General features: G+C 41.9%; 1 protein-coding gene across 29 annotated transcripts in view; it reads right to left on the bottom strand.

Moving 5' to 3' along the window:
* The window catches only part of akap9 (A kinase (PRKA) anchor protein 9), a 142,647-nt gene that overhangs the window by 5,344 nt on the left and 110,257 nt on the right, over positions 1-27,046 (bottom strand). For 20 of the 29 annotated variants that reach the window (XM_073931264.1, XM_073931267.1, XM_073931266.1 and 17 more), the window contains 21 exons: positions 26,301-26,387; positions 19,586-21,730; positions 17,724-17,822; positions 17,120-17,164; positions 16,871-17,032; positions 16,010-16,054; positions 15,218-15,352; positions 13,609-14,052; positions 12,947-13,007; positions 10,830-10,954; positions 10,561-10,755; positions 9,458-9,619; positions 9,103-9,226; positions 8,529-9,006; positions 7,815-7,965; positions 7,595-7,720; positions 6,000-6,170; positions 5,442-5,787; positions 2,478-2,688; positions 2,046-2,157; positions 1,734-1,916 (listed from right to left, as the gene is read on the bottom strand). In XM_073931264.1, the coding sequence (XP_073787365.1) occupies positions 1,734-1,916; positions 2,046-2,157; positions 2,478-2,688; positions 5,442-5,787; positions 6,000-6,170; positions 7,595-7,720; positions 7,815-7,965; positions 8,529-9,006; positions 9,103-9,226; positions 9,458-9,619; positions 10,561-10,755; positions 10,830-10,954; positions 12,947-13,007; positions 13,609-14,052; positions 15,218-15,352; positions 16,010-16,054; positions 16,871-17,032; positions 17,120-17,164; positions 17,724-17,822; positions 19,586-21,730; positions 26,301-26,387 (5,607 nt within the window). Of the gene's footprint in view, positions 1-1,733; positions 1,917-2,045; positions 2,158-2,477; positions 2,689-5,441; positions 5,788-5,999; positions 6,171-7,594; positions 7,721-7,814; positions 7,966-8,528; positions 9,032-9,102; positions 9,227-9,457; positions 9,620-10,560; positions 10,756-10,829; positions 10,955-12,946; positions 13,008-13,608; positions 14,053-15,217; positions 15,353-16,009; positions 16,055-16,870; positions 17,033-17,119; positions 17,165-17,723; positions 17,823-19,585; positions 21,731-26,300; positions 26,388-27,046 lie in introns of all 29 variants that reach the window. The other 9 variants (XM_073931271.1, XM_073931277.1, XM_073931272.1 and 6 more) reach the window with 3 other exon arrangements.

Raw genomic sequence — 27,046 nt, 5'->3', positions numbered from 1 at the left:
ATTCTAGCATGGATTAGCATGTTATTAGCATGAATTAGCATGTTAATAGCATTAACTAGCATGTTACTAGAATAAATTAGCATGTTGTTAGCATGACTCTAGCGTGAATTAGCATGTTAATAGCATTAACTAGCATGTTACTAGAATAAATTAGCATGTTATTAGCATGAATCTAGCATGAATTAGCATGTTAATAGCATTAACTAGCATGTTACTAGAATAAATTAGCATGTTGTTAGCATGACTCTAGCGTGGATTAGCATGTTGTTAGCATGATTATAGCATAAATTAGCATGGATTGGCATGTTGTTAAGATAATTCTAGCATGAATTAGCATGTTGTTAACATGATTCTAGCATGAATTTGCGTTAATTGAACATGATTCTAGCATGAATTAGCATGTTATTAGCATGAATCTAGCATGAATTAGCATGTTAATAGCATTAACTAGCATGTTACTAGAATAAATTAGCATGTTATTAGTATGACTAGCATGGATTAGCATGTTGTTAGCAGGATTATAGCATGAATTAGCATGATTCTAGCATGGATTATCATGTTGTTAGCATGATTCAAGCATGAATTTGCGTTAGATTAGCATGATTCTAGCATGGATTAGCATGTTGTAATTCATTCTAGCATGAATTAGCATGTTGTTAACATGATTCTAGCATGAATTTGCGTTAATTGAACATGATTCTAGCATGAATTAGCATGTTATTAGCATGAATCTAGCATGAATTAGCATGTTAATAGCATTAACTAGCATGTTACTAGAATAAATTAGCATGTTATTAGTATGACTAGCATGGATTAGCATGTTGTTAGCAGGATTATAGCATGAATTAGCATGATTCTAGCATGGATTATCATGTTGTTAGCATGATTCAAGCATGAATTTGCGTTAGATTAGCATGATTCTAGCATGGATTAGCATGTTGTAATTCATTCTAGCATGAATTAGCATGTTACTAGCATTATTCTAGCATGAATCTGCTTTCTAGCTTGAACTACCATGCTGTTAGCATGAATTAGCATGTGCTAGCATGACTAGCATGTCATTAGCTTGTTGCTTGCATGTTTGTAACCAGACTAGCATGTCAGTAGGATGTTAAAACTATTAGCATGTGTTAAAACAGCTAATCATAGTCTATAGGACAGTTGCTAGGGTCCTGAAACTGGTTGCTAGGGAGTGGTTAGTAAGTCTAAAGGTCATCAGTGATTGGCTGCTGGCTAGACTGAGTTGAAGGAGGCTTGACTCTAGTCTGTAGGACAGTCTGACGCAGAGTTATGAGCTCACGAAGGTTGACTCAATGTTAAGTCAATGGCAGACTTTTACAATGGAAGTGTAAGGACAGTTGCTAGGGTGCTAAAAGTGGTTGCTAGGGAGTGGCTATTAAGTCTAAAGGTCATCAGGGATTGGCTGCTGGCTAGACTGAGTTAAATGCGCTCAGTCATAAGTCTGTTTGACAGTCTGATGCAGAGTTATGAGCTCACGAAATTTGACCCAATGTTAAGTCAATGGGAATTTTGGGAATTTTCCGGGTCGTTTTTCGGAAAACCCAAAGTCGGATCAGTTAGAAAAGATATAGCAACCCGAGTCAGACCAGTTTAAAGGTTTAACAAAAGTTTGAAGTATGTAGCGTGAAAGGCTTAGGAGGAGATACACTTTAAAATTAGTCTCAGAAGACGGAAGAAGAAGAAGATGAGAGTGAACGCTGAGTGTGACTGACGGTGTGGGTGTTGTCCCTGTGCTGTCGGTATCTGCGCAGCTCGTCCTCCAGCTTCAGGATCTGGTTGCGCAGCTCGTTCTTCTCCTCGGTCAGTCGACTGACGAATCCTGTGAGCTCTGCGTTCTGACGGAGCAAACGCTCATTCAAGAGAGAGCAGGAGCCCGCAGACAGCAGAGACACACTCTACACACACACACACACACACACACACACACACACACACACACACACACACACACACACAGATATATATCATTCAGAATGTCAGAATGTCACATCATGAAGCTGCTGCTGGCACAAACGTCTGCTCACCTCTGGAAGGGCAGAAGGGGCTGATGGGATATGCTGTAACAGTGACATCACATCCTGTACATTACTGTGCAGCCATGCCAGACTGTCCCGGTCTGGCCCTTCTCCAGGTAACCTACACACACACACAAACACAAACACACACACACACATACAATCTCATTTGCATTTAAAGCGACAGTCACCAAAACAGCACAGTTAGGATCAAAGTCTGAAAGGGTCAGATTCAGAGAGCTGGAGGAGATGATCTGTGCGCTGTTCTCAGCTCAGACTCACACACACACACACTCTCTAGACACAGCGGAGACGCGTTCACAGCTTGTGTAAAGGAGCAGAACAAGTGAGAATGCTTTGTTTTAATGAAGGGTGAATGTTGATGAACTGAGTGTGCTTGGTCAGAGCGTGAGTGTGAGCAGCGGTGTGTGTCGGCTGTACCTGTGTGGGCTCTGGCTGGTTAGGCTGTTGATCTTGGCTGCGATGAGCTGCAGTCTGCTGAGGATGTGGTCCATGTGTTTGGGGTCAGAGCTTTTCTCCATGTGTTTGGGGTCCGCGCTGGTCTGCTGCACACAGGTGGACTCCAGATTTAGAGTGTTCGCCGGCTCATGCTGCAACACCCAGTCACGGGTTCCATCCACCGGCTGCCCATCTGAACACACACACACACAGGGCTATTAGTGTTTCACTGATTTATATATATACCTTCAATATTTAATTATTATAATAACACTTATACACACACACACACACACACACACACACACACACACACACACACACACACACATATATATATATATATATATAAATGAAGAGTTTAGATGCAAAAACTAAATGCTGTCAGAAACACATCCAAGACTCTACATCATAACTTTTCAATCCAGATGGATGGGGCAACCATTACTGCATCCAAAACGGTGAAAAGCCTTGGAGTAACGAGTGATGACCAACTAAACTTCTCTGAGCACATTTCTAGAACTGCTCGATTGTGCAGATTCGCACTCTATAACATCAGAAAGATCCGACCCTTCCTATCTGAACATGCAGCTCAACTCCTTGTTCAAGCTCTTGTTCTCTCCAGACTGGATTACTGCAACTCTCTACTAGCCGGGCTTCAGCTAACTCTATCAAGCCTCTTCAGCTGCTCCAGAACGCAGCAGCACGAGTGGTCTTTAATGAACCTAAAAGAGCACATGTCACTCCGCTGCTCATCCGTTTGCACTGGCTGCCAGTTGCTGCTCGCATCAAATTCAAAGCTCTGATGTTTGCCTACAAAGCGACTTCTGGCTTTGCTCCTTCTTATCTGCTCTCACTTCTGCAGATGTATGTGTCCTCCAGAAACTTGCGTTCTGTGAATGAACGTCGCCTCGTGGTTCCATCCCAAAGAGGGAAGAAATCACTTTCCCGAACTCTCGCGTTCAATCTGCCCAGTTGGTGGAATGAACTCCCTAACTGCATCAGAACAGCAGAGTCACTCGCTGTCTTCAAGAAACGACAAAAGACTCAACTATTCATTCTCCACTTTCCTTCCTAATCTGCAATTGCCTCTCTGGCTCCACCGCTAACTGCACTACAGAAAAAAAAGTACTAATGTCTTGCTTCTAAAGCCTGGTTTATACTTCTGCGCCAAGTGACCGGCGTACCCAGCGGCGCATGCAACACGTGTAGCTGTGCATTTATACTTCTGCTGCTGTCTCTGTTGGTCTGCATTAACACTTCCGAAACGCTAGTTGGCAGTGATGTGTAAATGTTTCTTCGGCTGTGTTTTGTTTTTTCTGAACACTTCCTGGATGTACAAGTGGCTCAAACTCGCTCATTTTGAGGCAGGAACCGGCAGACTTGGAACAACTTTAACAATGAGGTAAACACTAAATAAAACTTTCCATCAAGAGCTTCTTCGCGGGAATTCACACTTGTAAACAATCGCTCCATTGGGCTCGCGCGGCTCTCGATCCCGCCCAGACTCGTCAGAGCTACCAAGCCGACCAATCACAGAGCTTGCACTACGCGTCGTTGCGACATGTAGTTACATTTTTTGAGAGGTGCACGTCAGCGACGCCCACAGCCACAGCGTAGGGCTATGCGTCAGCACCGTAGCATGCGCGTGCGCTTGATGCAGAAGTATAAATCAGCCTTTACACTTTACACACCTGAAACTCGCCTACAGCACTTATTCATTGTTGCTCTTATAGTTGTGTAAATTACTTCCTTGTCCTCATTTGTAAATCGCTTTGGATAAAATGTAAATATTCTTCTAAAATGAGCATTTTTATCAGGCTCCTGTGTGTGGGTTCAATAATACCACTTTTATGGCAAACAATAAGCCCTTTATATGGTCTTTAATATAAATAACTCCATATAAACGAAGGAGCTGAGCAAAATGTTCATTTTAGATGGAAGGTTCAGAAGGCACTTATGCCTAGTTCAGACTGCAGGATTTTAGCCCTGATTTTGGCTCGCCGACAGGTTTTGAGAAATCGCCGACAAATGCCTGAAATCACAGGCAAATCGCTGCTCGTGCACGTGAGAGACAATCACACAGTATGAACGATCAAAGACGCGATCTGAGAGAATCGCCGATGAGTCGCCGATGCCTGCGAGATATTTGGCGTGCTGAACATCTGGAGCTGTCGGTGATTCAAATCATGCCGTGTGAATTGAGTTCTGACTGAAAATAACATCAGCCATCGCCAACAGCCAATGAGAGAGCAGCTTTCACTTGTGTGTACATGTATGTGTGTGTGTGTGTGTGTGTATACCTGCTGCCGGCAAGTGGGAGAAGTTAAAAGCGCTCATCTTCGGTTTATTTGAAAATCTTCGGACCCATGAAATGGAGGAAAAACTAGTGTAGGTTTGACAGGACTCAGGAGCAGCCGTGTCTGTTTGACGTTTCATACAGAAAGAAATTAGTTTATGATCAACGTTGAGGAGAAATGGCTAATTCCCTTTAAACCCAGGTGAGCAAACATGTACATGGCTTCTTTCTCATTAATAACAAAAGATATACGACGTGTTTTTGGCTGTGAGACGTAGTTTGGACGAAGTTGTCTGCGATTCTTCCTAAAGTAAAGTCATGCAATGTGAAAGTCCCTGTCGCCGATCCATCTTGCAGTGTAAACAAAGCAGCGACGAAACGCTAGCGCAGATAGTCATGCAGTGTGAACACACCTGTGACACGACTACTGTGAAAATCCTGCAGTCTGAACTCGGCATTAGAGGTTTTTGCATCTGAACTCTTCATTTATATATATATGTGTGTGTGTGTGTGTGAATGAGTGTGTATGGGTGTTTCCCAGTACTGGGTTGCAGCTGGAAGGGCATTCGCTGTGACTGTGCAGTCTGTCCTCCATCAGTGTGACTGTAGGTTTACAGTGTTGTACAGTGCTGTGATTGTCAGTGTACCGTGGTTTCGCGCGGTGTGGCTGTGCAGTCTGTCCTCCAGCAGTGTGAGCGTCTCCTGCAGTTTCTCTCTCTCCGTCTCCATCCTCCTGCCGTTCTCTCTCTCCGCCTGCAGCTGACTCTGCATCTCTCTCAGGCTCTCGCGGGCCGTCTGCAGGGCGCTCTGGTGCTCAGCCGCGGTGCGGGCGAGGGCGGATCTCTCCTCCTGGCTCTGTCTTCTGTGCTGCAGCGCCTCCAGCTGCTGCTTCTCCATCTCCTCCATCATCTGCACCACCTGCGTCTGCTTCTCCATCAGCTGAGACTGCAGCGTCTGCAGCAGAGACTCCACCGACTCCACTCCGGCCTCCACCTGAGCCCAAACACAGCATCAGATTTATTCATGAACTTAGAAATCCTCATAAGCATCATGCAGTTGTGGATGTGTGCCGCATCAGCAGCTCTGTTTCCCTGCAGCTACTTTAGCTATGGATGAACCGTGTGTGCTGAGCAGGATAAACTTTTCATTTGATAGGAAAAAATGCAATGGTTTGGTTCCGTCCATGTGTGCGTGTCTTTGTTCACCTGGCTGCAGGTGGCTTCGGCCTCCAGGAGTGTGTTCTGCGTCCCAGAAGGCAGTGTGTGTGTTGAGGAGCCGCTCTGGAAGCGCTGGATCAGCTGTGTGTTGAGCTGTTTCTCCTTCTCTAGAGCGCCGCTGAGCTCTGCGCATCGAGCCCTCTGAGCGTCTAACTGAACCTGTACACACACACACACACACACACACACACACACACACACACACACACACACACACACACACACACACACACACATAAACACACAATCATTGTAAACACCCATTCACTGAGCTGTGACAGTAACACAATATATGTAATGCTCGAGTATTTGTAATACGTTGCTATGCTGTTGTAAGGGTGTTGCTAGGGTGTTCTAAGTGGTTGCTAGTACATTGTTATAATGTTGTTAAGACAATGCTATGCTGTTGTTAAGGTGTTGCTGTTGCCAGGGTGTTCCAAGTGGTTGCTAGAACATTGCTATGATGTTGTTAAGGTGTTGCTGTTGCTAGGGTGGTCTAAGTGGTTGCTAGTATATTGCAATGCTGTCGTTAAGACAATTCTATGATGTTGTTAAGGTGTTGCTGTTGCTAGGGTGGTCTAAGTGGTTGCTAGTATATTGCAATGCTGTCGTTAAGACAATGCTATGCTGTTGTTAAGGTGTTGCTGTTGCTAGGGTGTTTTAAGTTGTTGCTAGTATATTGTTATGCTGTTGTTAAGACAATGCTATGCTGTTGTTAAGCATTTGCTGTTGCTAGGGTGGTCTAAGTGGTTGTTAGTATATTGCTATGCTGTTGTTAAGACAATGCTATGCTGTTGTTAAGTAGTTGCTGTTGCTAGGGTGGTCTAAGTGGTTGCTAGTATATTGTTATGCTGTTGTTAAGACATTGCTATGCTGTTGTAAGGGTGTTGCTAGGGTGTTCTAAGTGGTTGCTAGTATATTGTTATAATGTTGTTAAGACAATACTATGCTGTTGTTAAGGTGTTGCTGTTGCCAGGGTGTTCTAAGTGATTGCTAATACATTGCTATGCTGTTGTTAAGGTGTTGCTAGGGTGTTCCAAGTGGTTGCTAGAACATTGCTATGCTGTTGTTAAGGTGTTGCTGTTGCTAGGGTGTTCTAAGTGGTTGCTAGTATATTGTTATGCTGTTGTTAAGACATTGCTATGCTGTTGTTAAGGTGTTGCTAGGGTGTTCTAAGTGGTTGCTAGTATATTGTTATGCTGTTGTTAAGACATTGCTATGCTGTTGTTAAGGTGTTGCTAGGGTGTTCTAAGTGGTTGCTAGTATATTGTTATGCTGTTGTTAAGACATTGCTATGCTGTTGTTAAGGTGTTGCTAGGTTGTTCTAAGTGGTTGCTAGTATATTGTTATAATGTTGTTAAGACAATGTTATCCTGTTGTTAAGGTGTTGCTGTTGCCAGGGTGTTCTAAGTGATTGCTAATACATTGCTATGCTGTCGTTAAGGTGTTGATAGGGTGTTCCAAGTGGTTGCTAGTACAATGCTATGCTGTCGGTAAGACAATGCTATGCTGTTGTTAAGGTGTTGCTCCATCTCTGACACACACACACACACATGCACGCACGCACACACACACACACACACCTGCAGCTCAGAGACGTCGCTGTGCTGTATTTCTCTCTGCTGATCTGAGATCTGCTTCTGCTGCTCCAGAGAGATGGAGAGCTCAGACACACGGCTGCGCTGCTCCTCTAGAGCCAGTCTGAGCTCCTGCACACACACACACACACACACACACACGCATCACTATCCAGCTGCACGTATAGACGGTGTTCATAAGCGCAGTGGGACACAGTGTCTTCACCTCTACTTCCTCTCTGTCGGCCTCCTCCTTCCTGTCCAGCCGGTGCTTCTGCTTCTCCAGCGCCCACTGCAGCTCTCGGCCTCTCTTCTGCTCCTCCGCCAGCCGGTCTGTCAGTGTGTCCACTTCACTGACTCGCAGAGAGACCTCCGACCTGCAGAACACAGCACATCATCAGTGTGTGTGTGTGTGTGTGTATCAAGAGTCTGTGTTACAGAATGTGTCAAGCTCTGTCAGTTGTTTGTGTCACATAAGTGCGTGTGTGTGTGTTGTGCACGTGTGTTCCCTGAGTGAGCATGTTACCAGCTCTTTTAGGTGTGTGTGTGTGTGTTTGTAAGAAGTATATGTGTATTACCTGAGTGTATCAATCTCTGTCAGGTGTGTGTGTCACATAAGTGTGTGTGTGTGTGTGTTGTGCATCTGTGTTACCCGAATATGTTACTATATTCAGATGTTTGTAGTGTATGTGTCGTGTGTGTGTGTGCTATCCGAGTGTGTGTGTGTGTGTGTTGTTTTGCATTTTATTGTCTGTTACCCGAGTGTGTCGAGCTCCCTCAGGTGTGTGTTTTGCATCTGTGTTACCAAAGTGTGCATGTTACCAGCTCTTTAAGGTGTGTGTTTGTGTATGTCACAAGTACGTGTGTGTGTGTTTGTTATCGGAGTGTGTTGAGCTCGTTCAGATGTCTGCAAGTATTGTATTGCGCGCGTGTGCGTTACCTGAGTGTGTCAAGCTCCCTCAGGTGTGTGTGTTGTGTGTTCAGAGCGCTCTCCAGCTCTAGTTTAGTGTGGTTCAGTTCAGACTTCATCTCCTCCAGCCTATCAGAGCTCAGCAGCCTCTCCTCCGGCCTATCAGAGCTCAGCAGCCTCTCCTCCAGCCTATCAGAGCTCAACAGCCTCTCCTCCGGCCTATCAGAGCTCAGCAGCCTCTCCTCCGGCCTATCAGAGCTCAGCAGCCTCTCCTCCAGCCTATCAGAGCTCAACAGCCTCTCCTCCGGCCTATCAGAGCTCAGCAGCCTCTCCTCCAGCCTATCAGAGCTCAGCAGCCTCTCCTCCAGCCTATCAGAGCTCAGCAGCCTCTCCTCCAGCCTATCAGAGCTCAACAGCCTCTCCTCCGGCCTATCAGAGCTCAGCAGCCTCTCCTCCAGCCTATCAGAGCTCAGCAGCCTCTCCTCCAGCCTATCAGAGCTCAGCATTCCTGATGAGAACAGAAGTAAACATCACTCCCAGAACAGACGACCGCAGTGATGAGTGTGTGTGTGAGTGTGTGTGTGTGTGTGTGTGTGTGTATTACCGCTGGCGTGTGTGTGTTCAGATGTGAGTGTGTGCAGCTGATCTCGGAGCTGCTGGATCTCGGAGCACAGGCTGCTTCTGTCCGCAGAGTACAAAACTCCCATCGCCTCTCGGTGCTGCACGTCCTGCAACACACACACACACACACACACACACACACACACACACACACACACACACACACACATTTAGACACGACAATACACACAGCACACTTCATTCTGGAGACACTTTAAGAGGGATGTGAGGATTTTATTGCAGGGACACACACTGAAGTGCTCGTCATGATGAACACACACCCTGATCAGATGAGTGTGTGTGTTAGCAGGTGTCTGTTGTGTGCGGCGTATGCTAACCTGCTCCGCTAGCGCTCTCTCCAGCTGGTTGAGGTGAATGAGCGCATCAGCAGAGTCCAGACGCTCCAGATGAGCGAATAACACACTCTTCAGCAGCTCTCGCTCACGCACAAACACCTGCTGGACCACTGACAGCAGCTCAGAGCGCCAGTCTCCAGCAGCCTGCGCACACACACACACACACACACACACACACACACACACACACACACACACACACACACACACATACACACACACACACACACACACACACACACACACACACACACACACACACACACACACACACACACACACACACACACACACACACAATTTTATGTAAAACAATTGCCTACAGTTTTGTGAACTGTAATGATGTGTGTGTGTGTGTGTGTGTGTGTGTGTGTGTGTGTGTGTGTGTGTGTGTGTGTGTGTGTGTTGTTTGTGTGTATGCAAGTGATTGTGTGTATACTATGAGAGCATATAAAGTATGCGAGTAGTAAGTGTATAGTGTGTGTGTGTGTGTATAATGTATGTGTATAGTGTGTGTTTGTGTTTGTGTGTGTGTGTGTGTGTAGCATGTGTGCGTGTATAATGTATGTGTATAGTGTGTGTGTGTGTATGTATACTATTTGTGTGTACAAAGTGTGTGTGAATGATTGTGTGTCTATGTGTGCGTATAAAGTGAGTGTGTGTGTAGTAAGTGTATAGTGTTTGTGTGTGAATGTGTTGTTTTTTATATTATTTAGTGTGTGTGTGTGTGTGTGTGTGTGTGTATACTATGTGTGCATATAAAGTGGGTGAGTGTGTGAGAGTGTGTGTGTATGTATGCATGTGTGTGAGTGAATGTGTGTGTACAGAATGAGTAGGTGCATAATGGATGTGTGTATGTGTGTGTGTGTGTAATATGTGAGTAAATGTGTGTGCATAGCATGTGTGCATGTAAAGTGTGTGTGTGTGTGTGTGTGGAATGTAATGTGTGAGTAAATGTGTGTGTGTGTGTGTGTGTGCGAGCATGTATAGCACGTGTATACTGTGTGTGCGCATGTATAGCCTTTGTGCGTGTACATGTAGTGTACATTATATATACATGTGTGTGTGAGTGTGTGTGTGCGCACCTGTGTGTCACTCTGCAGTCTGCTGATCAGGCTCTTGAGCGTCTCCACAGCGCTGCAGAATGCGTCTCTCTCTCTCTCTGCACTCCAGGTGTGTGTGTGCGCGCGTGTGTGTGTCTCTCGCTCCACTTCGCCGAGGGGCAGCTCAGACAGCGACAGCACCTGCATGCCCTCCTGATGCACCTCACGCAGCAGATTCTGTGTAGGAAAGAGAGAGAGAGTGTGTGTGTGTTAGTGCGAGTGTGTGTGTTAGTGTGTGTGTGTGAGCTCACCTTGATCCTGTCAGGCAGGACGTCGGGCTCCGCGTCCCGGCGCGCCCCTTCCGGTGTGCTGCGCATCTCCTGCTGCAGGAGTGTGTGATCCAGACCAGTGCGCTGACTCCATTCTGAACTACTGTCTGTAACACACACACACACACACACACACATTCATAATCACAGACAGAGTTAGAGAGACACACACATTCAGACACCAACACAAAATACACAATATTTTCTTTTTCATATTGTTATATTTGATCAGGTTACTCTGGGTTCTGCAAGAATTCCTAAATGTAAACATTTCTTAATGAATTAATAATAAGGACATTTAAAATGTGTAACCGTGACGGACACACAATCACCGGCCACTTTATTAGGTACACCACACTAGTATCGGGTTAGACCCTCTTTAGCCTGCAAAACTGCCTGAATCCTTCATGTTGTAGATTCAACAAGCTGCTGGAAATGTTCCTCAGAGATTTTGCTCCATATTGTCATGATAGCATCACACAGTTGCTGCAGATTTGTCGGCTGCACATCCATGATGCCAATCTCCCGTTCCACCACAAAAATCCCAGTAGATCAGCAGTTTCTGAAATACTCAGAGCAGCCCGTCTGGCAGCAACAACCATGCCACGTTCAGAGTCTCTTAAATCCCCTTTCTTCCCCATTCTGATGCTCACTCTGACCTGCATCAGATCTTCTTGACCATGTCTACATGCTGAAATGCAGTGAGCTGCTGCCATGTGATTGGCTGATCAGACATTTGCGTTAACGAGCAGTTGGACAGGTGTACCTAATAAAGTGGCCGGCGAGTGTAGATATAAGAAGTTATTCATTTATTGTTGTCCATTGTTTATTGAAATACTTGATTCTGATTGGCTGGAAGGTGTGCAATAGAATCATGTAATGCACAAGTAGATCCAGTCAGTTTTCATAACTGCTCAAAATGAATGCGCAGTTAGCAGTAACCATGGTAACTTACAGTAACTTCAAAGTCTGAGATCAAAGGTGCAGTACCTGACAAAAAGAACTCGTTTACACAATACTATAACTCAGTAAATGAGCATGGGATAAGCAGGATAATCAACAGTATTATCGAATCTGAGGGTGCGTTCACACCTGCCTTATTTAGTTCTATTGAATCGCACTAGAGTTCGTTTCCCCTTTTGGTTTGGTTGGTTTGGGCAGGTGTGAATGCAGCAATCGTACTCGAGTGTGCACCAAAAGCGGACCCAATAAGCGTACCGAGACCTGCTTGAAGAGGTGGTCTCGGTACACTTTCAAACAAACCCTGGAGCGGTTCGTCTGTGATGAGAATATGATCCGATCTAAAACAGATCCAACCACAAAAAGTACTGCGCCTTTTGGACTAATTCAGCTGCCGTAGGCCGATGCGCTGTGCATTATGGGATATGGAGGAAAAATATTTGTTGACAGCGCTTTACCAACAGAGAGAGAGAGAGAGGGGGGAAAACATTAGCTGATGGATCGTTGGTAATATTTCCGCAAGATGAGCATGTTGCAGTTCAGCTAAATTAATTCACGCCTCCTCCTGAAGTGACGAGTGATGCATTAAACACTGTTTTCCAGCCGCGGCCGCGCTTCATTCTCGTAATGTATAGTTTGTCTAAAGCAGGGATACAATCAGCCAGCGCAGTCGGCCCTCCAGAGGAAAAGGTTTTGTTTACCTGCGGGAGTTCACTGGCATTTTCCCGCTCGTGAATTCTGACCAATCAATAAGCAGTTTAGGAAATATGCTCAACAACATCTGGCCAATGAGAGATGTGTTGTTTGTCACATGACTGCATTTTGGTTTTTTTCAACTGGTTGGGACCAAAGCCAGCAGTGTGGTGTGAAAACGATCCAAAGACGGCAGAAAATGCAACAATGCATCATTTATTACCCTTGATCCAGACCAAATCAAGTGAACTACAGATGTGAACGCACCCTTAACTGCACTCCACAGTTCTGTCAAGGCGTTTTCGCCTCCACGTCACGCATTTAAAATCATTTATTGCCGGCCACTGATTATCCTAACTTAAAAAACACCTATTTTCAATTGTAGAACTACTTGAATTCATTACTGATCTGTACAGATTTCATCATGAAATAAAGGCGCTTCTCACCACTGGTGTATCCGTCTTTAAATGGAGAGACTGCAGGACGCTCCGACCGCACCGCTGGACCCTGAAGAACACAAACAGTATTGTGAATGTGGCGATTCATTTCACTGTGGCAATGGAGATTAATAAAGGGACAAAGCCAAAAAGAAAATTAATGAATTAATAAACTAAAGATGTAAAGGGGCTTGTGGATTCAGTATTTCCAACTAAAACAGAATTTCCAGTAGAAGGAGGGGCTTAATGTCAGCATGCTGTTTCAGTAGGATGTACTTCAACCCAATTATATTAAGCCCCGCCCCTACTTAATATTCAGTTTCAGTTGGAAGTACATCTGCACAGAAAAAATAAGCCACGCCCCTACTTAATATTCAGTTTCAGTTGGAAGAACATTAGCATATGAAAGTTAAACCCCGCCTACTAATCAATATTCAGTTTTATTTGGAAGCACATTAGCATAGAAAAATTCATCCAGCCTCCAAATCAATATTCAGTTTCAGTTGGAAGAACATTAGCATAGGAAAGTAAAACCCTGCCTACTAATCAATATTCAGCTTCAGTTGGAAGAACATTAGCATAGAAAAATTAATCCCCACCTCCTAATTAATATTCATATACAGTAATACATCTGACCTGTGCGTGTGCGTGCGTACAGGGCTGCGTCTGACCTGTGTGTGTGAGAGTGTGTGTATGGCGTCTCTGAGTGCACGGCACTCATCCTCCAGCTGCTGGTTCTCCCGCCGCAGACTCTCGCTCTCGGAGATGTGTCTGGTCTCCATGTCCATGATCTCAGCCGCGTGGAGCTCCTGCATCTGCTGGATCTTCTGCTGCAAACCACAGATATGCTCCTGCAGATCCATCCCTGAATGTTCTCTGACATCCATCCCAGCATGCTCCTGCAGATCTATCTCAGCATGCTCTCGGAGATCCATCCCAGCATGCTCTCTGACATCAATCCCAGGATGCTTTGTGACATCAGTCCCAGGATGCTCTCTGCCCTCTGCGTGTCCCTCTGCTGGGTTTTTGGGTTGTTGCCGCTCGGTGGATTGGGCTGAACTCTCCTGCAGCTCCTGAACTTTGACCCTGAGCTCAGTGATGGAGGCGTCTCTTATCTGCAGGAGATGAGCAGAGGATTTTACTGCAGTGTTTTCAGCCTTATTCAGGTTTTAGGCTTGTTTTGAAATGAGTTCATAAATGCTAAACGTCATTGATTAATATTTTTATAGAAGCAGTCGAAATAACATGACATAAAATGTGATTAATTTTGTTTAATTGAAAATTATAAATATGTAGAATTTAATTTATTTTAAAATAAAATATTTGTACTTCCAAATAATAAATACAAAAATGTTTCAAATTAAATACACTTCAAAATAAATTAATATGTATAATACTAAAATAAAAATAATATTGATAATAATTTTAAAAAATGCACACCCTAATAACAAATGCAGAAATGCAACAAAAAAAATCGAATTAAATAAATTTTAACATTAATATATAACATACAATTAATATATAAAACAATTTTAATATAAATGGTATTTTCTGCTTATGATTATAAACATGCAAAATGTACAAAAAGTGTATTTTTTATTAAAATAAATAAAAATAATATTAATTATTTATAATATATATTATAATATTAAAAATATTATAATAATAAAAATTGTATAATATTGAAAATAGTATATTAAAAATATAATAATAATAATAATAATAATAATAATAAATAGTATAATATTAAAAATAGTATAATATTCAAATAAAAATAATATTGATAGTAATTTTTTTTAAAGGCACATCCTAATAATGTATGCAAAAATGCAAAAAATATATAATTAAATTAATTTTAACATTAATATATAACATAAAATTAATATATAAAACAATTTTAATATAAATGGTAAATTCTACTTATGATTACAAACATGCAAAATGTACAAAAAGTGTATTTTTTATTGAAATAAAATACAAAAATCTAATTAATTTTATTGAATTGCAAATTGATTAATTAATAAATTAGTCAAATTAAGTATTTTTAAGTTGAGTAGTTCTGTTATATATAGTCAAGGCTGAAATTATTCACACCCTCTGACTTAAAATATATAAAAGCTGAGAAATGTTGTTTGTATCGTCCTATTCTCTTTTGGGAGAAGCCTGAGTGTCATTTCCAGTCAATAACACACTTGCTGGTTGAACATGAACAGTTTCCGGCTTGACTGTATATTTATATGCAGTGTTTCCTCTGTCCTCCAGCAGGGGGCGCAGCAGTACCTGAATCTCCTCCTGCAGCTGACTGATCTTCTCCCTGCAGCAGATCAGATCCTCGTTGGCCGATGCGGCTTGACCTCTGACTTCCAGCAGCTCCTGCAGCAGCTCCGCCATCGGCTGATCTGCATCCTGAGAGACCTGTGGAGAAACCACCAAAGGTCAAAGGTCATGCTATTAAATTATCTTGCTGCGATTAACTGCTGAAGATTTAAGTATACGGTATTATCATGATTTTTTGATAAGGATGATAAATAGGAAACACTTTACAATAAAGCCTCATCAGCAAATGTTCCTTCATGCATTAAAATCAGTGAGAAAAGCTGATTTAATAGATATACTGCTTTAATATGAGTTCATTTTATTACTTAAAAATGTTATTAATTATTAAATGCATTTAATAAAACAATTCTGACTCTGGTAATCAGATTATGATTATGACTTGAATGCATGATTAGACTTTAAATAAAAATTCACATCAGTAAAGATGAATAAAAGTGAGTTTAGTTCAGCTTAATGTCAACTAGTGGAGCTTTACTGCACAGTGTTGATGTACAACAGCTCTATAAACAGTCACACAATAGTCAATATTTGTTCAGATTAACATCATGATGTTTGAATTGTTAAGCTAATTAACCAATGAAATCTCCTAGAACTGGTCTGTTATGAACACCACTGCAAATACACTCTGAACACTCTTAAAAACAAGTCTAAACACTGATGATTATTTACTGTAAGTGTCCACAATATGAGTATCTGCATGTACTTTATAATGATTATAGGTGTATATCCACTCACCCGGTTTAGCTGATCCTTCAGCAGAGCCAGACTCATCTCTCTGTCCTGCGCACACACACACACACACACACAGTTTTAAAGTCCGTCTGAAATCTAAATCTACACTGTTTATTCTGCTAGCTCACGTTGTTATTCAAAAGCTGAATAATTAATCAGCGCAAGTTAATTTACTGAAGGAATGTATTTATTTTGGTAATCTTCAATGAAAGTCTGAGCATTTGCTTCTGCGTTTGTATTTGCTCCTTCTGCTGATGTCACCCTGAGGGTTTCCATAGCAACTGCATATCAATACCCTCTCTTACCTTTAGTTTGCTATAAGGGAATGATGTGCTAGAGAAAGCCCCGCCTCTACACAATTTTTCTGTTCCAGTTGTAAGTACACTAACCAACTGAAATTAAGCCCCGCACCTACTCAATATTCAGTTTCAGTTGGAAGTACATTAACCTACTGAAATTAAGCCCCGCCCCTACTCAATATTCAGTTTCAGTTGGAAGTACATTAACACACTGAAATTAAGCCCCGCCCCTACTCAATATTCAGTTTCAGTTGGAAGTACATTAACACACTGAAATTAAGCCCCGCCCCTACTCAATATTCAGTTTCAGTTGGAAGTACATTAACAAACTGAAATTAAGCCCCCCCCCACTCAATATTCTTTTTCAGTTGGAAGTACACGGACACACTGAAATTAAGCCCCGCCTACTTAATATTCCATTTTAGTTGGAAGTACATCAACATACAGCAATTAAGCCACGCCTCCTACCCTTCATTTTTGTGCATTTAAATGAATTCACACCCACATACACACAATACAGAAACACACACAAACACACACTGAAACGAGCAGACAAGCAGCGTACCTGCAGCAGCTCCTCCAGATGAGCGCTTTGACCTTTGACCTCCTCCAGCTGACCTTTGACCTCCTGCAGTTCCTGATGTGTGGAGGCTGCGCGACCTTTGACCTCCTGCAGCTCCTGGATCAGTTCAGGGGTCTCGGCGGCTCCACTGGGGCCCGATGAGGCCTGCAGATTCACAGTTACAATTGAGATTAAGATCTAAAGAATATCATCTCCATTGACTTCAGTTGAGAATGAAGTTTAAGGGTTTACCTCTCTGAGAGCAGTCTGGAGCTGAGCGATCATGCTCTCCTTCATCTGAAGAACAAACAACAAATAAACAAGAACAGATACACAAATGAAAAAATAAATAATTTAGCAGATTTAAATTAAAGGTAAATAATTCATTAATGAAGAATAAATTAAAAAAATGCACAAATAAATTAAATTAATATTAAATAATTATAAATAATATTTTCATTATTAAAAAATAACAAAAAATAGCGATGACAAATGAAAAAAAATAGATTAAAATAAAATTTTAAACTAATAAAATAATTAAAATAATAAATAATTAATTTATATATAATTTATAATTTATAGTTTAATAAATCATTAAACTAATAAAAACATATTAAAAATTACATTTGAAGTCTATAAAAAGTCTATAAAAACCTATTATAATCACTTTTATATTGTATTTAAATTTATTATTTTATGTATGAACCTAATAGAGCAAAATAATAATAACAATAATAATAATAATAATAATAATAATAATCCAAGCTTCTAATAAATGGGAGTGACGTAATGAATAGAGAATGGTGAATATAATAATGAAGTGGCCTGTAATGAGCAGCAGCTGTGGTGTGTGTACCTGTATCTCCTCCTGGAGTCTGGAGATGCCGAGATCCACTTCAATGAGTGCAGATTTATCTTTAACCTCCTGCAGCTCCAGCCTGACCTCAGCTGACCCCTGCAGCACACAGATAGAACTCTTATAAACACTCATACAAACACAAATGACAACCATTCAAACACCACAGGGACTCATACAAACACCACAGAGACTCACACAAACACCACAGAGACTCACATAAACACCACAGATACTCATGCAAACACCACAGGGACTCATGCAAACACCACAGGGACTCATGCAAACACCACAGGGACTCATGCAAACACCACAGGGACTCATGCAAACACCACAGGGACTCATGCAAACACCACAGGGACTCATACAAACACCACAGGGACTCACATGAACACCACAGAGACTCATGCAAACACCACAGAGACTCACACAAACACCACAGAGACTCACATAAACACCACAGATACTCATGCAAACACCACAGGGACTCATGCAAACACCACAGAGACTCACATAAACACCACAGATACTCATGCAAACACCACAGGGACTCATGCAAACACCACAGGGACTCATGCAAACACCACAGGGACTCATACAAACACCACAGGGACTCACATGAACACCACAGAGACTCATGCAAACACCACAGATACTCATGCAAACACCACAGATACTCATGCAAACACCACAAGGACTCACGCAAACACCCCAGGGACTCATACAAACACCACAGAGATTCATGCAAACACCACAGAGACTCATGCAACCACAGAGACTCATGCAAACACCACAGAGACTCATGCAAACACCACAGAGACTCATGCAAACACCACAGAGACTCATGCAAACACCACAGAGACTCATGCAAACACCACAGAGATTCATGCAAACACCACAGAGACTCATGCAAACACCACAGAGACTCATGCAAACACCACAGAGACTCATGCAAACACCACAGAGACTCATGCAAACACCACAGAGATTCATGCAAACACCACAGAGACTCATGCAAACACCCCAGAGACTCATGCAAACACCCCAGAGATTCATGCAAACACCACAGAGACTCATGCAAACACCCCAGAGATTCATGCAAACACCACAGAGACTCATGCAAACACCCCAGAGACTCATGCAAACACCCCAGAGATTCATGCAAACACCACAGAGACTCATGCAAACACCCCAGAGACTCATGCAAACACCCCAGAGATTCATGCAAACACCCCAGAGATTCATGCAAACACCACAGAGACTCATGCAAACACCACTGAGACATATGCAAACACCCCAGAGATTCATGCAAACACCATAGAGACTCACATGAACACCACAGAGATTCATGCAAACACCCCAAAGATTCATGCAAACACCACAGAGACTCATGCAAACACCCCAGAGACTCATGCAAACACCCCAGAGATTCATGCAAACACCACAGAGATTCATGCAAACACCACAGAGACTCATGCAAACACCCCAGAGATTCATGCAAACACCCCAGAGATTCATGCAAACACCACAGAGACTCATGCAAACACCCCAGAGATTCATGCAAACACCACAGAGATTCATGCAAACACCACAGAGACTCATGCAAACACCCCAGAGACTCATGCAAACACCCCAGAGATTCATGCAAACACCACAGAGACTCATGCAAACACCCCAGAGATTCATGCAAACACCACAGAGACTCATGCAAACACCACAGAGATTCATGCAAACACCACAGAGACTCATGCAAACACCACAGAGACTCATGCAAACACCACAGGGACTCACACTAACACCAGAGACTCCTCTAAACATCATTCACACTAGTCGTGCATGGCGACCAGGCAGCAAAGACTCACCTGAGACGACGGCAGTGGTCTGAGAGCGCTGGGTTTGGTTTTCATCTGGCTGAGCAGGTCCATCATGACGGATAACCTGCTCTCATACTCCATCACCTCCTCCTCAGAGCTACACAACAGCTCCTTCTGCAACTCCTGGTCCTTCTGCATGACAATCAAGCCCTCCTCCAGCTCCTTCAGCTTCTCCGTCAGCAAGTTCACCTTCCCTCCAGAGGCTTTAGCCTGCGCCCTGAAGCCCTCCTGCATTGTGAGGCCCGGCAGCATTGTGAGACCCTCCTGTACTGTGAGGCCCTCCAGCGTCGTTCGACCCTCCTGCACCTCAAGGCCCTCCTGCACAGTGAAATCCTCCTGCATCCTGAGGCTCTTCTGCACCCTGAGGCCCACCTGTGCCATTAGATCATCCTGCATCCAGATGCCCTCTTGCAGCTGTGTTCCGGAGCCTACTATAGCCTCAGCGTGGAGCTCTTTGGTTTGCGTCTGAACGGCTTCCAGTTGTGCTTGACTGACCAAAACGGCAGCCACTTTCTCCCTGAGATTGTCCTCAAGCTGAGCCACTTTATCGTACAGTCCGTGGGCATCAGTTTGAGCTTGTTCCACCCTCATCCTGCAGGCTCGGAGCTCCCGGTCCTTCTCCTCCACACACTCCTGCAGCTCCTCTACCCGCCGGCTCAGACTGTCGACCCTGGCGGCTGCGCTCTCCTCCAGCGCCTGCACCTGAGCCTGCATCACCACAGACGCTGCGGTTTTCTCCCGCAGCGCCTCCTGCAGCTCCAGAAGAGTCTCCTGATGGAGGCGTTCATATTGGAGATGCAGAGAGTCTCTCTCTGTCGTCATGCCTTCCATCTTCTGCTTCATCTCCTCGTGATCTTTCATCTCTGCCTGCAGTTGTTCATATTGAAGGCGTAGTGTATTGGATTCATTGGACACCTCCTGCATCTTCTTACCCATCTCCTCATGATCCCTTGTCTCCTCTTGCAACTGCTCGTATCGTAAGCGTAGCGTATTGCATTCAGTCGTCACCGCCTCCATCTTCAACTTCATTTTCTCGTGATCTCTGGTCTCCTCCTGCAGTTGGTCATATTGCAGGCGTAGAGTATTGAATTCATTGGTCAGCTCCTCTATCTTCTTCTTCATGTCCTCGTGATCCCTCGTCTCCTCCTGAAGTTGTTCATATTGAAGGTGCAGAGAATTGCATTCAGTCGTCAGCTCCTCCACCTTCTGCTTCATCTCCTCATGATCTCTCGTCTCCGCCTGCAGTTGTTCATATTGAAGGCGTAGTGCATTGGAATCATTGGTCAGTTCCTCCATCTTCTTCTTCATCTCCTCATGATTTCTCGTCTCCTCCTGCAGTTGTTCATATTGAAGGCGTAGTGCATTGGATTCTTTGGTCAGTTCCTCCACCCTCTGCTTCATCTCCTTATAATCTCTCGTCTCTTCCTGCAGTTGTTCACATTGAAGGCGCAGAGAATTGCATTCAGTTGTCAGTTCCTCCATGTTCTTCACCTCCTCATGATCTCTCGTCCCTCCCTGCAGTTGTTCATCTTGAAGTTGTAGTGTATTGGATTCATTGGTCAGTTCCTCCATCTTCAGCTTCATCTCCTCTGGATCTCTCGTCTCCACCTGCACTTGTTCACATTGCAGGCGTAGTGCGTTTGATTCAGCTGTCAGTTCCTCCATCCTCTGCTTCATCTCCTCATGATCTTTCGTCTCCTCCTGAAGTTGTTTATATTGGAGTTGTAAAGAGTTGCATTCAATTGTCAGCTCCTCAATCTTCTTCCTCATCTCCTCATGATCTCTCGTCTCCTCCTGAAGTTGATTATATTGGAGGTTTAGAGAACTGCATTCACTCATCAGCTCCTCCACCTTCTTCCTCATCTCCTCATGATCTCTGGTCTCCTCCTGCAGTTGTTCATATTGAAGGCGTAATGTATTGCATTCGCTGGTCAGCTCATCCACCCTCTGCTTCATCTCCTCGTGGTCGTCTCGAGCCTCGATGTGCGACAGCTCCTGCTGGAGTTTCTCGATGACGGCGTTCAGCTGCTCCACCTCGTCCTCGTTGTCCTTCTTCAGACGCTGCTGTTCGCTCTTCAGACACTCTACCAGCGCCTCCATCTCGCCCAGAGCCTCGTCCTTCTGCTCTACCGCCTGCAGAATCACACACTACTGAATCACTACAGGGTTTACTTCTTAAAGGGTCAGTTCACCCAAATATCAAGTCAATTCAAACCCTTAATAGCTTCGTTCAGCTTTAGAACACAAATTAAGATATTTTAGATGAAATCTGAGAGTTTTCTCATCAGAGACAGCAACGCTCCCAAGATATATTCAGGGAACTAACTCTTTAAATAAATCATTCACCCAACAGTGACGATAAATTACCATGTGATTCCAACCCAGAATTGTTTATAAGATTGTAATGTTGTCTAATTTCCGAGCTTCTGTTCTCCATACTATTAAAGTTGGTGGCACGTTTTACTCCCAAGACGCAACTTTTTCAACAATTAATGATTAAATTATTAAAATTCATTCATTCATTCATTTTCTTGTCGGCTTAGTCCCTTTATTAATCCGGGATCGCCACAGCGGAATGAACCGCCAACTTATCCAGCAAGTTTTTACGCAGCGGATGCCCTTCCAGCCGCAACCCATCTCTAGGAAACATCCACACACACATTCACACACACACTCATACACTACGCACAATTTAGCCTACCCAATTCACCTGTACCGCATGTGTTTGGACTGTGGGGGAAACCGGAGCACCCGGAGGAAACCCACGCGAAGGCAGGGAGAACATGCAAACTCCACACAGAAACACTAACTGAGCCGAGGCTCGAACCAGCGACCTTCTTGCTGTGAGGCGACAGCACTACCTACTGCGCCACTGCCTCGCCCCTAAAATTCATTATATTTAAATTATTTCCTTTTTAAAAACAATTAATTAGCATCAATTTTATTTTTATTTTTTCCCCAATGGAAGAAAAATATATAATTAGATCTTAAATTATTATTATTATACTATATTACATATTAATATATTATGCATAACAATAAATTATAATCTAAAGCTACAACTTCTAATTCTATACCTAAAATTTTCAGTGTTTTTACTTCTTATTAAATTCCAAAATGTAGATTCTTATTGATATTATTTTGATGGTTGTATAAGCATTTCACTGCATATTGTACAGTGTATGACTGTGCTGTTATATAACAATACTTATCAGATGGAAAAAAAATTGGTGCATCACTAAAGCTCATATGATTCATATTCAATTCTTCAAAATATCTGTGAAGATCAAAGACTGCTGGTTAATCACACGACTTTGGGAGGAATACGAGTCAATTAATGATAATTAACTATGATAATTAAATATCATAATGGTATAAAACACACCCCACTTTAACGCATGCAGAACAGAAACTCCTCACTTTGTATTTTAATGGTGGAAAGCAAATAATTCCAGGCTGGAATAACATTAGGTGAGCAGATGATGACAAAATGTGGAATTTTTGGATAAAATTATTCCTTTAAAATATTAAAATGATATTTGATCATCACCGTTTTACAACATAATTAAAACGATTGGGTAAATCACAGCTAATCTGACCAGTCTGAAGGGTTGTGCAGTGATTATTATTTTAATTAAGCACTTTAATTAAGTTGTGAAACACCCTTTGACTCATTTACATCAGTGCTTGAGTATTTCATACAAACATGAAAATTCTGTCATCATCGACGGACAAAAATCAAGATATTAGACAATAAAATGACTGATTTCTTCCATACAGTGGAATTAAATCATGACTCAGAGCTGTCATACTGCAAAAGCATGACGCTTAGGTGTTTATTATACACTTATTATTATATTATATTATGCTTATTATTATATTTTACTAAATTTAATTAGTTTTATACATGATTTATCCTAATTCAGGGTAAAAATAATCATCATTTTAGTGACTGAAAAAGCAGACTCACTTCCACTGTACAGAAAAGAGCAGCGTGAACATTCTGCTGAATATCTCATTTTATGATCCACACATATAAACACACAGGTTTTGGGTGAGTAATGTTCTTTCTGGGTGAGCTATCCCTTTTACCAGGTAGGTGTGAGATGAAAAACCAAAACACAGCAGAACAAAACAGCACAAACACATCAACACAGAGGAGTTAATGCACAAACGCATGAATCCACCAGATCTGAAGCAGGCGTTTCCATTCGCTTAGTTACTCTGAATCACAATCAACGACATCCAGTTTAACCAATGCAATCAGTTCAACTCCACATCATGATGCACGCTATAAAGAGCAGCTCATATGGTGTTTAAAAGTGTCCTAATATTGTTCAAACTCCTACAACAGTACATATGAATTCAGAAAGCATAATTATCTTAGAATATTCCTTTGATATTAGACTCATTTTGTAATCACTTTAATCTGATTCATTTGAATCAATTTGATAAAATTAATTCTGTAAGCCCCTCCTTTTTTCCATAGCCGGTCTGCTGGTCAAGTCTGTTTTGATTGGTCTTTCTGTGTCTGAAATGAACTGCCCATTTTATAGTGTTTGCATGTGACGGGGCAGGGAATATGCAAATTATTTACTTTGATTGAGCTGATGTAACTCTGTAGAAGGCAAAAGATTCAAAGATATGATTCGTTTGAATCAATTCAGATGTGTAAGCCCCTCCCTGTTTCCATAGGCCAACTCTGCTCTGATTGGTCAGTTGACCAAGTCTGTTTTGATTAGTCTGAAATGAAACGCCCCTTTTAATGTATCTATATGTCACAGAGGGTGGAGATTATGCAAATGAGTAACTTTGAGTTGATGTAAATCGGTAGAAGGCAAAAGATTCAGAGATATGATTCATTCCTCCCTCTATACTAACAGCCAACTCTGATCTTATTGGTCAGCTGGTCAAGTCTGTTTTGATTGGTCTTTCTATGTCTGAAATGAAACACCCATTTTTGAGTGTATGTATGTGACAGGGGCGGGAACTATGCAAATGAGTTACTTTGATTGTGTTGATATAGATTGATAGCAGGCAAAATATTTAAACATATGATTCGTTTGAATCAATTTAGATCTGTAAGGCCCTCCTCTTTTCTATAGGCCAACTCTATTCTGATTGGTCAGCTGGCCAAGTCTGTTTTGATTGGTCTATATCTAAAATTAAACGCCAATTGTAGAGTGCTTGTATGTGACAGGGATGTGAACTATGCAAATGAGTTACTTTGATTGTGTTGATATAAATTAATAGCAGGCAAAATATTCAAAGATATGATTCGCTTGAATCAATTTGAATAAATTCAGATCTTTAAGCCCCGCCCCTTTTCCATAGGCTAACTCTGCTCTGATTGGTCAGCTGGTCAAGTCTGTTTTAATTGGTCTTTGTGTGTCTGAAATGAAACGCCCATTTTAGAGTGTCTGTATGTCATAAGGGGAGGAGATTATGCAAATTAGTTCATTTGATCGAGTTAATGTAACTCAGTAGCAGGCAAAAGATTTAAAATAATGACTCATTAAGGCAATTCAGAGCTGACTCTTCATTTTGAAAGACATTATCTTTCTTTACTGGTTAAACGTCCCTCACAGCTACACTGAACAACAGCTAGGTTACAAACTGCTCACAGGATGTTTGTGGTAAGCCCACATGAGCTGCTCTTTAAACTCAAGCTGGTGAGTTTTGTCATTTGTGTCGCATCACATTATTGTGGCTAAAATAATAAAACTATAAATAAAAGAGGCATTTAAATGCAAAACAAGATGATGCAACACAAAAAAACATCATGGGAAAGACGGGTGGCACCAAACCACACACAACACACACACACACACACACACACACACACTCACACACTATAAATAATGCTTTTCTTACTTGGAGGTTCAGTCTTGTTTCTAGACCAAATATTCTGAAATCAAGAAGCCTTTTCTAACAATATTTAACAAAAATATTGTCATGTTTTCAGATGCAAGTCAAAATTAAGTGAGTTTTTTTTTCTTAAAACAGGCAAAATAATCTGCCAATTGCTTGTTTTTAGTCACATGACCTGTGTGGAGACCTGCTGGGCAAAAGTTAAAACCCTCATGACTCTGTCAGAGCTATAATTCAGCGATATTTACATTTGTCTTGTGGATATTTCTTAAATTAGTGTCAGCATTATAGCGCACAAGTGTCTTATATTTGCTGTCATTTCCTTTTGTTTCCATTAGCTGGAAGTGAACATCTATTCGTTCACTTCTGCTGCTCAACACTTTGACTTTGCATTTCAGTTTATACTTTCACTGTAATTAACCTGCAAATTAGAACTATAATAAAAGTGCACAAACGCACTGACAGATACAGGTAGCATAGACGGTTATGGGTCAACATTCAGCACAAACACACACATTTCTGCTTTCAGGTTGTTTTTCTATATGGGAAATCTGCAGAAGCACAGCTCAGACGTCTCTCTCAACAGTTAGTACCATGATATAATATAATAATAATATTTAATACATTTAATAATAATATTATTGCTCAACTATTATCCAGCTTTTTGGCTAAAAATGCTTCTTGATTTCAGAATTGGTAGATATTTGGACTAGAAATCAGGCAGAAACTCTAGGTAAGTAAATGATTTTTCCAGCAGGGGGTTGACGGATGCTCATGTATGCATATGTGCAGGACACAGACATGGTCCACACACACATGTATACGTGTTTACCTCTTCCTCAGGGTGTGTTCCCGCGTGCTGGCGTTTACTGATCTGCTGATTTAGGACAGATATCTGCCTTTCCTTCTCCTCCAAAACCTTCAAGAGTTAAACATCATCACATGACTCAGAATCCAGGACTGGAGGACAACGTGGACGGCGCTAATATTAGCATCATTTCTGTTCACGGCACACATTCACACTCATGCACTGGTGCTGTAGTAAACGTGACATCAAAACTGACTCTGGATGTGGATTTAATTCATGCATTTCATTCTGGAACTCGCTGCAAATCATCGCTGAGTCATTCATGCATGAATTATTTATCCTGAAATGTGTCGGATAGTAAAAATAATTAAATAAACTGCTCCATAAAGTTATCCATGCTGCTGCTATTATTATTAAAACACAGCTGAAGCATGTGAAACTGAATGTCACACAATTAACTTCTGTCACATCCCTGCTGAAAACAGCCTGAATTAGAGAATTATAGCAAATATGTGAGTATATTAAATAGCTAAATGAATGAATGAATAAACAAAAAACGTATTAAATAAATAAAGAATAAAAGACAAAAACTAATAAATAAATAATACTAATAATAATGATAAAAACAATAAAAAAATTAACTAATCTAATAACTATTGATTAAAAAATTAATTGTAATAAAAAAGAAAGATAGATAAGTAAAATAAGTAAATAATAAAAAGTAAACATATAATTAATAAATTAAAAATTAAAAAGAAAATAAATATAAT

This window comes from Danio rerio, chromosome 19, assembly GCF_049306965.1.
Source record: "Danio rerio strain Tuebingen ecotype United States chromosome 19, GRCz12tu, whole genome shotgun sequence".
Classification (NCBI taxonomy): Eukaryota; Metazoa; Chordata; class Actinopteri; order Cypriniformes; family Danionidae; genus Danio; species Danio rerio.
This window is presented reverse-complemented; position numbering and strand designations above follow the sequence as displayed.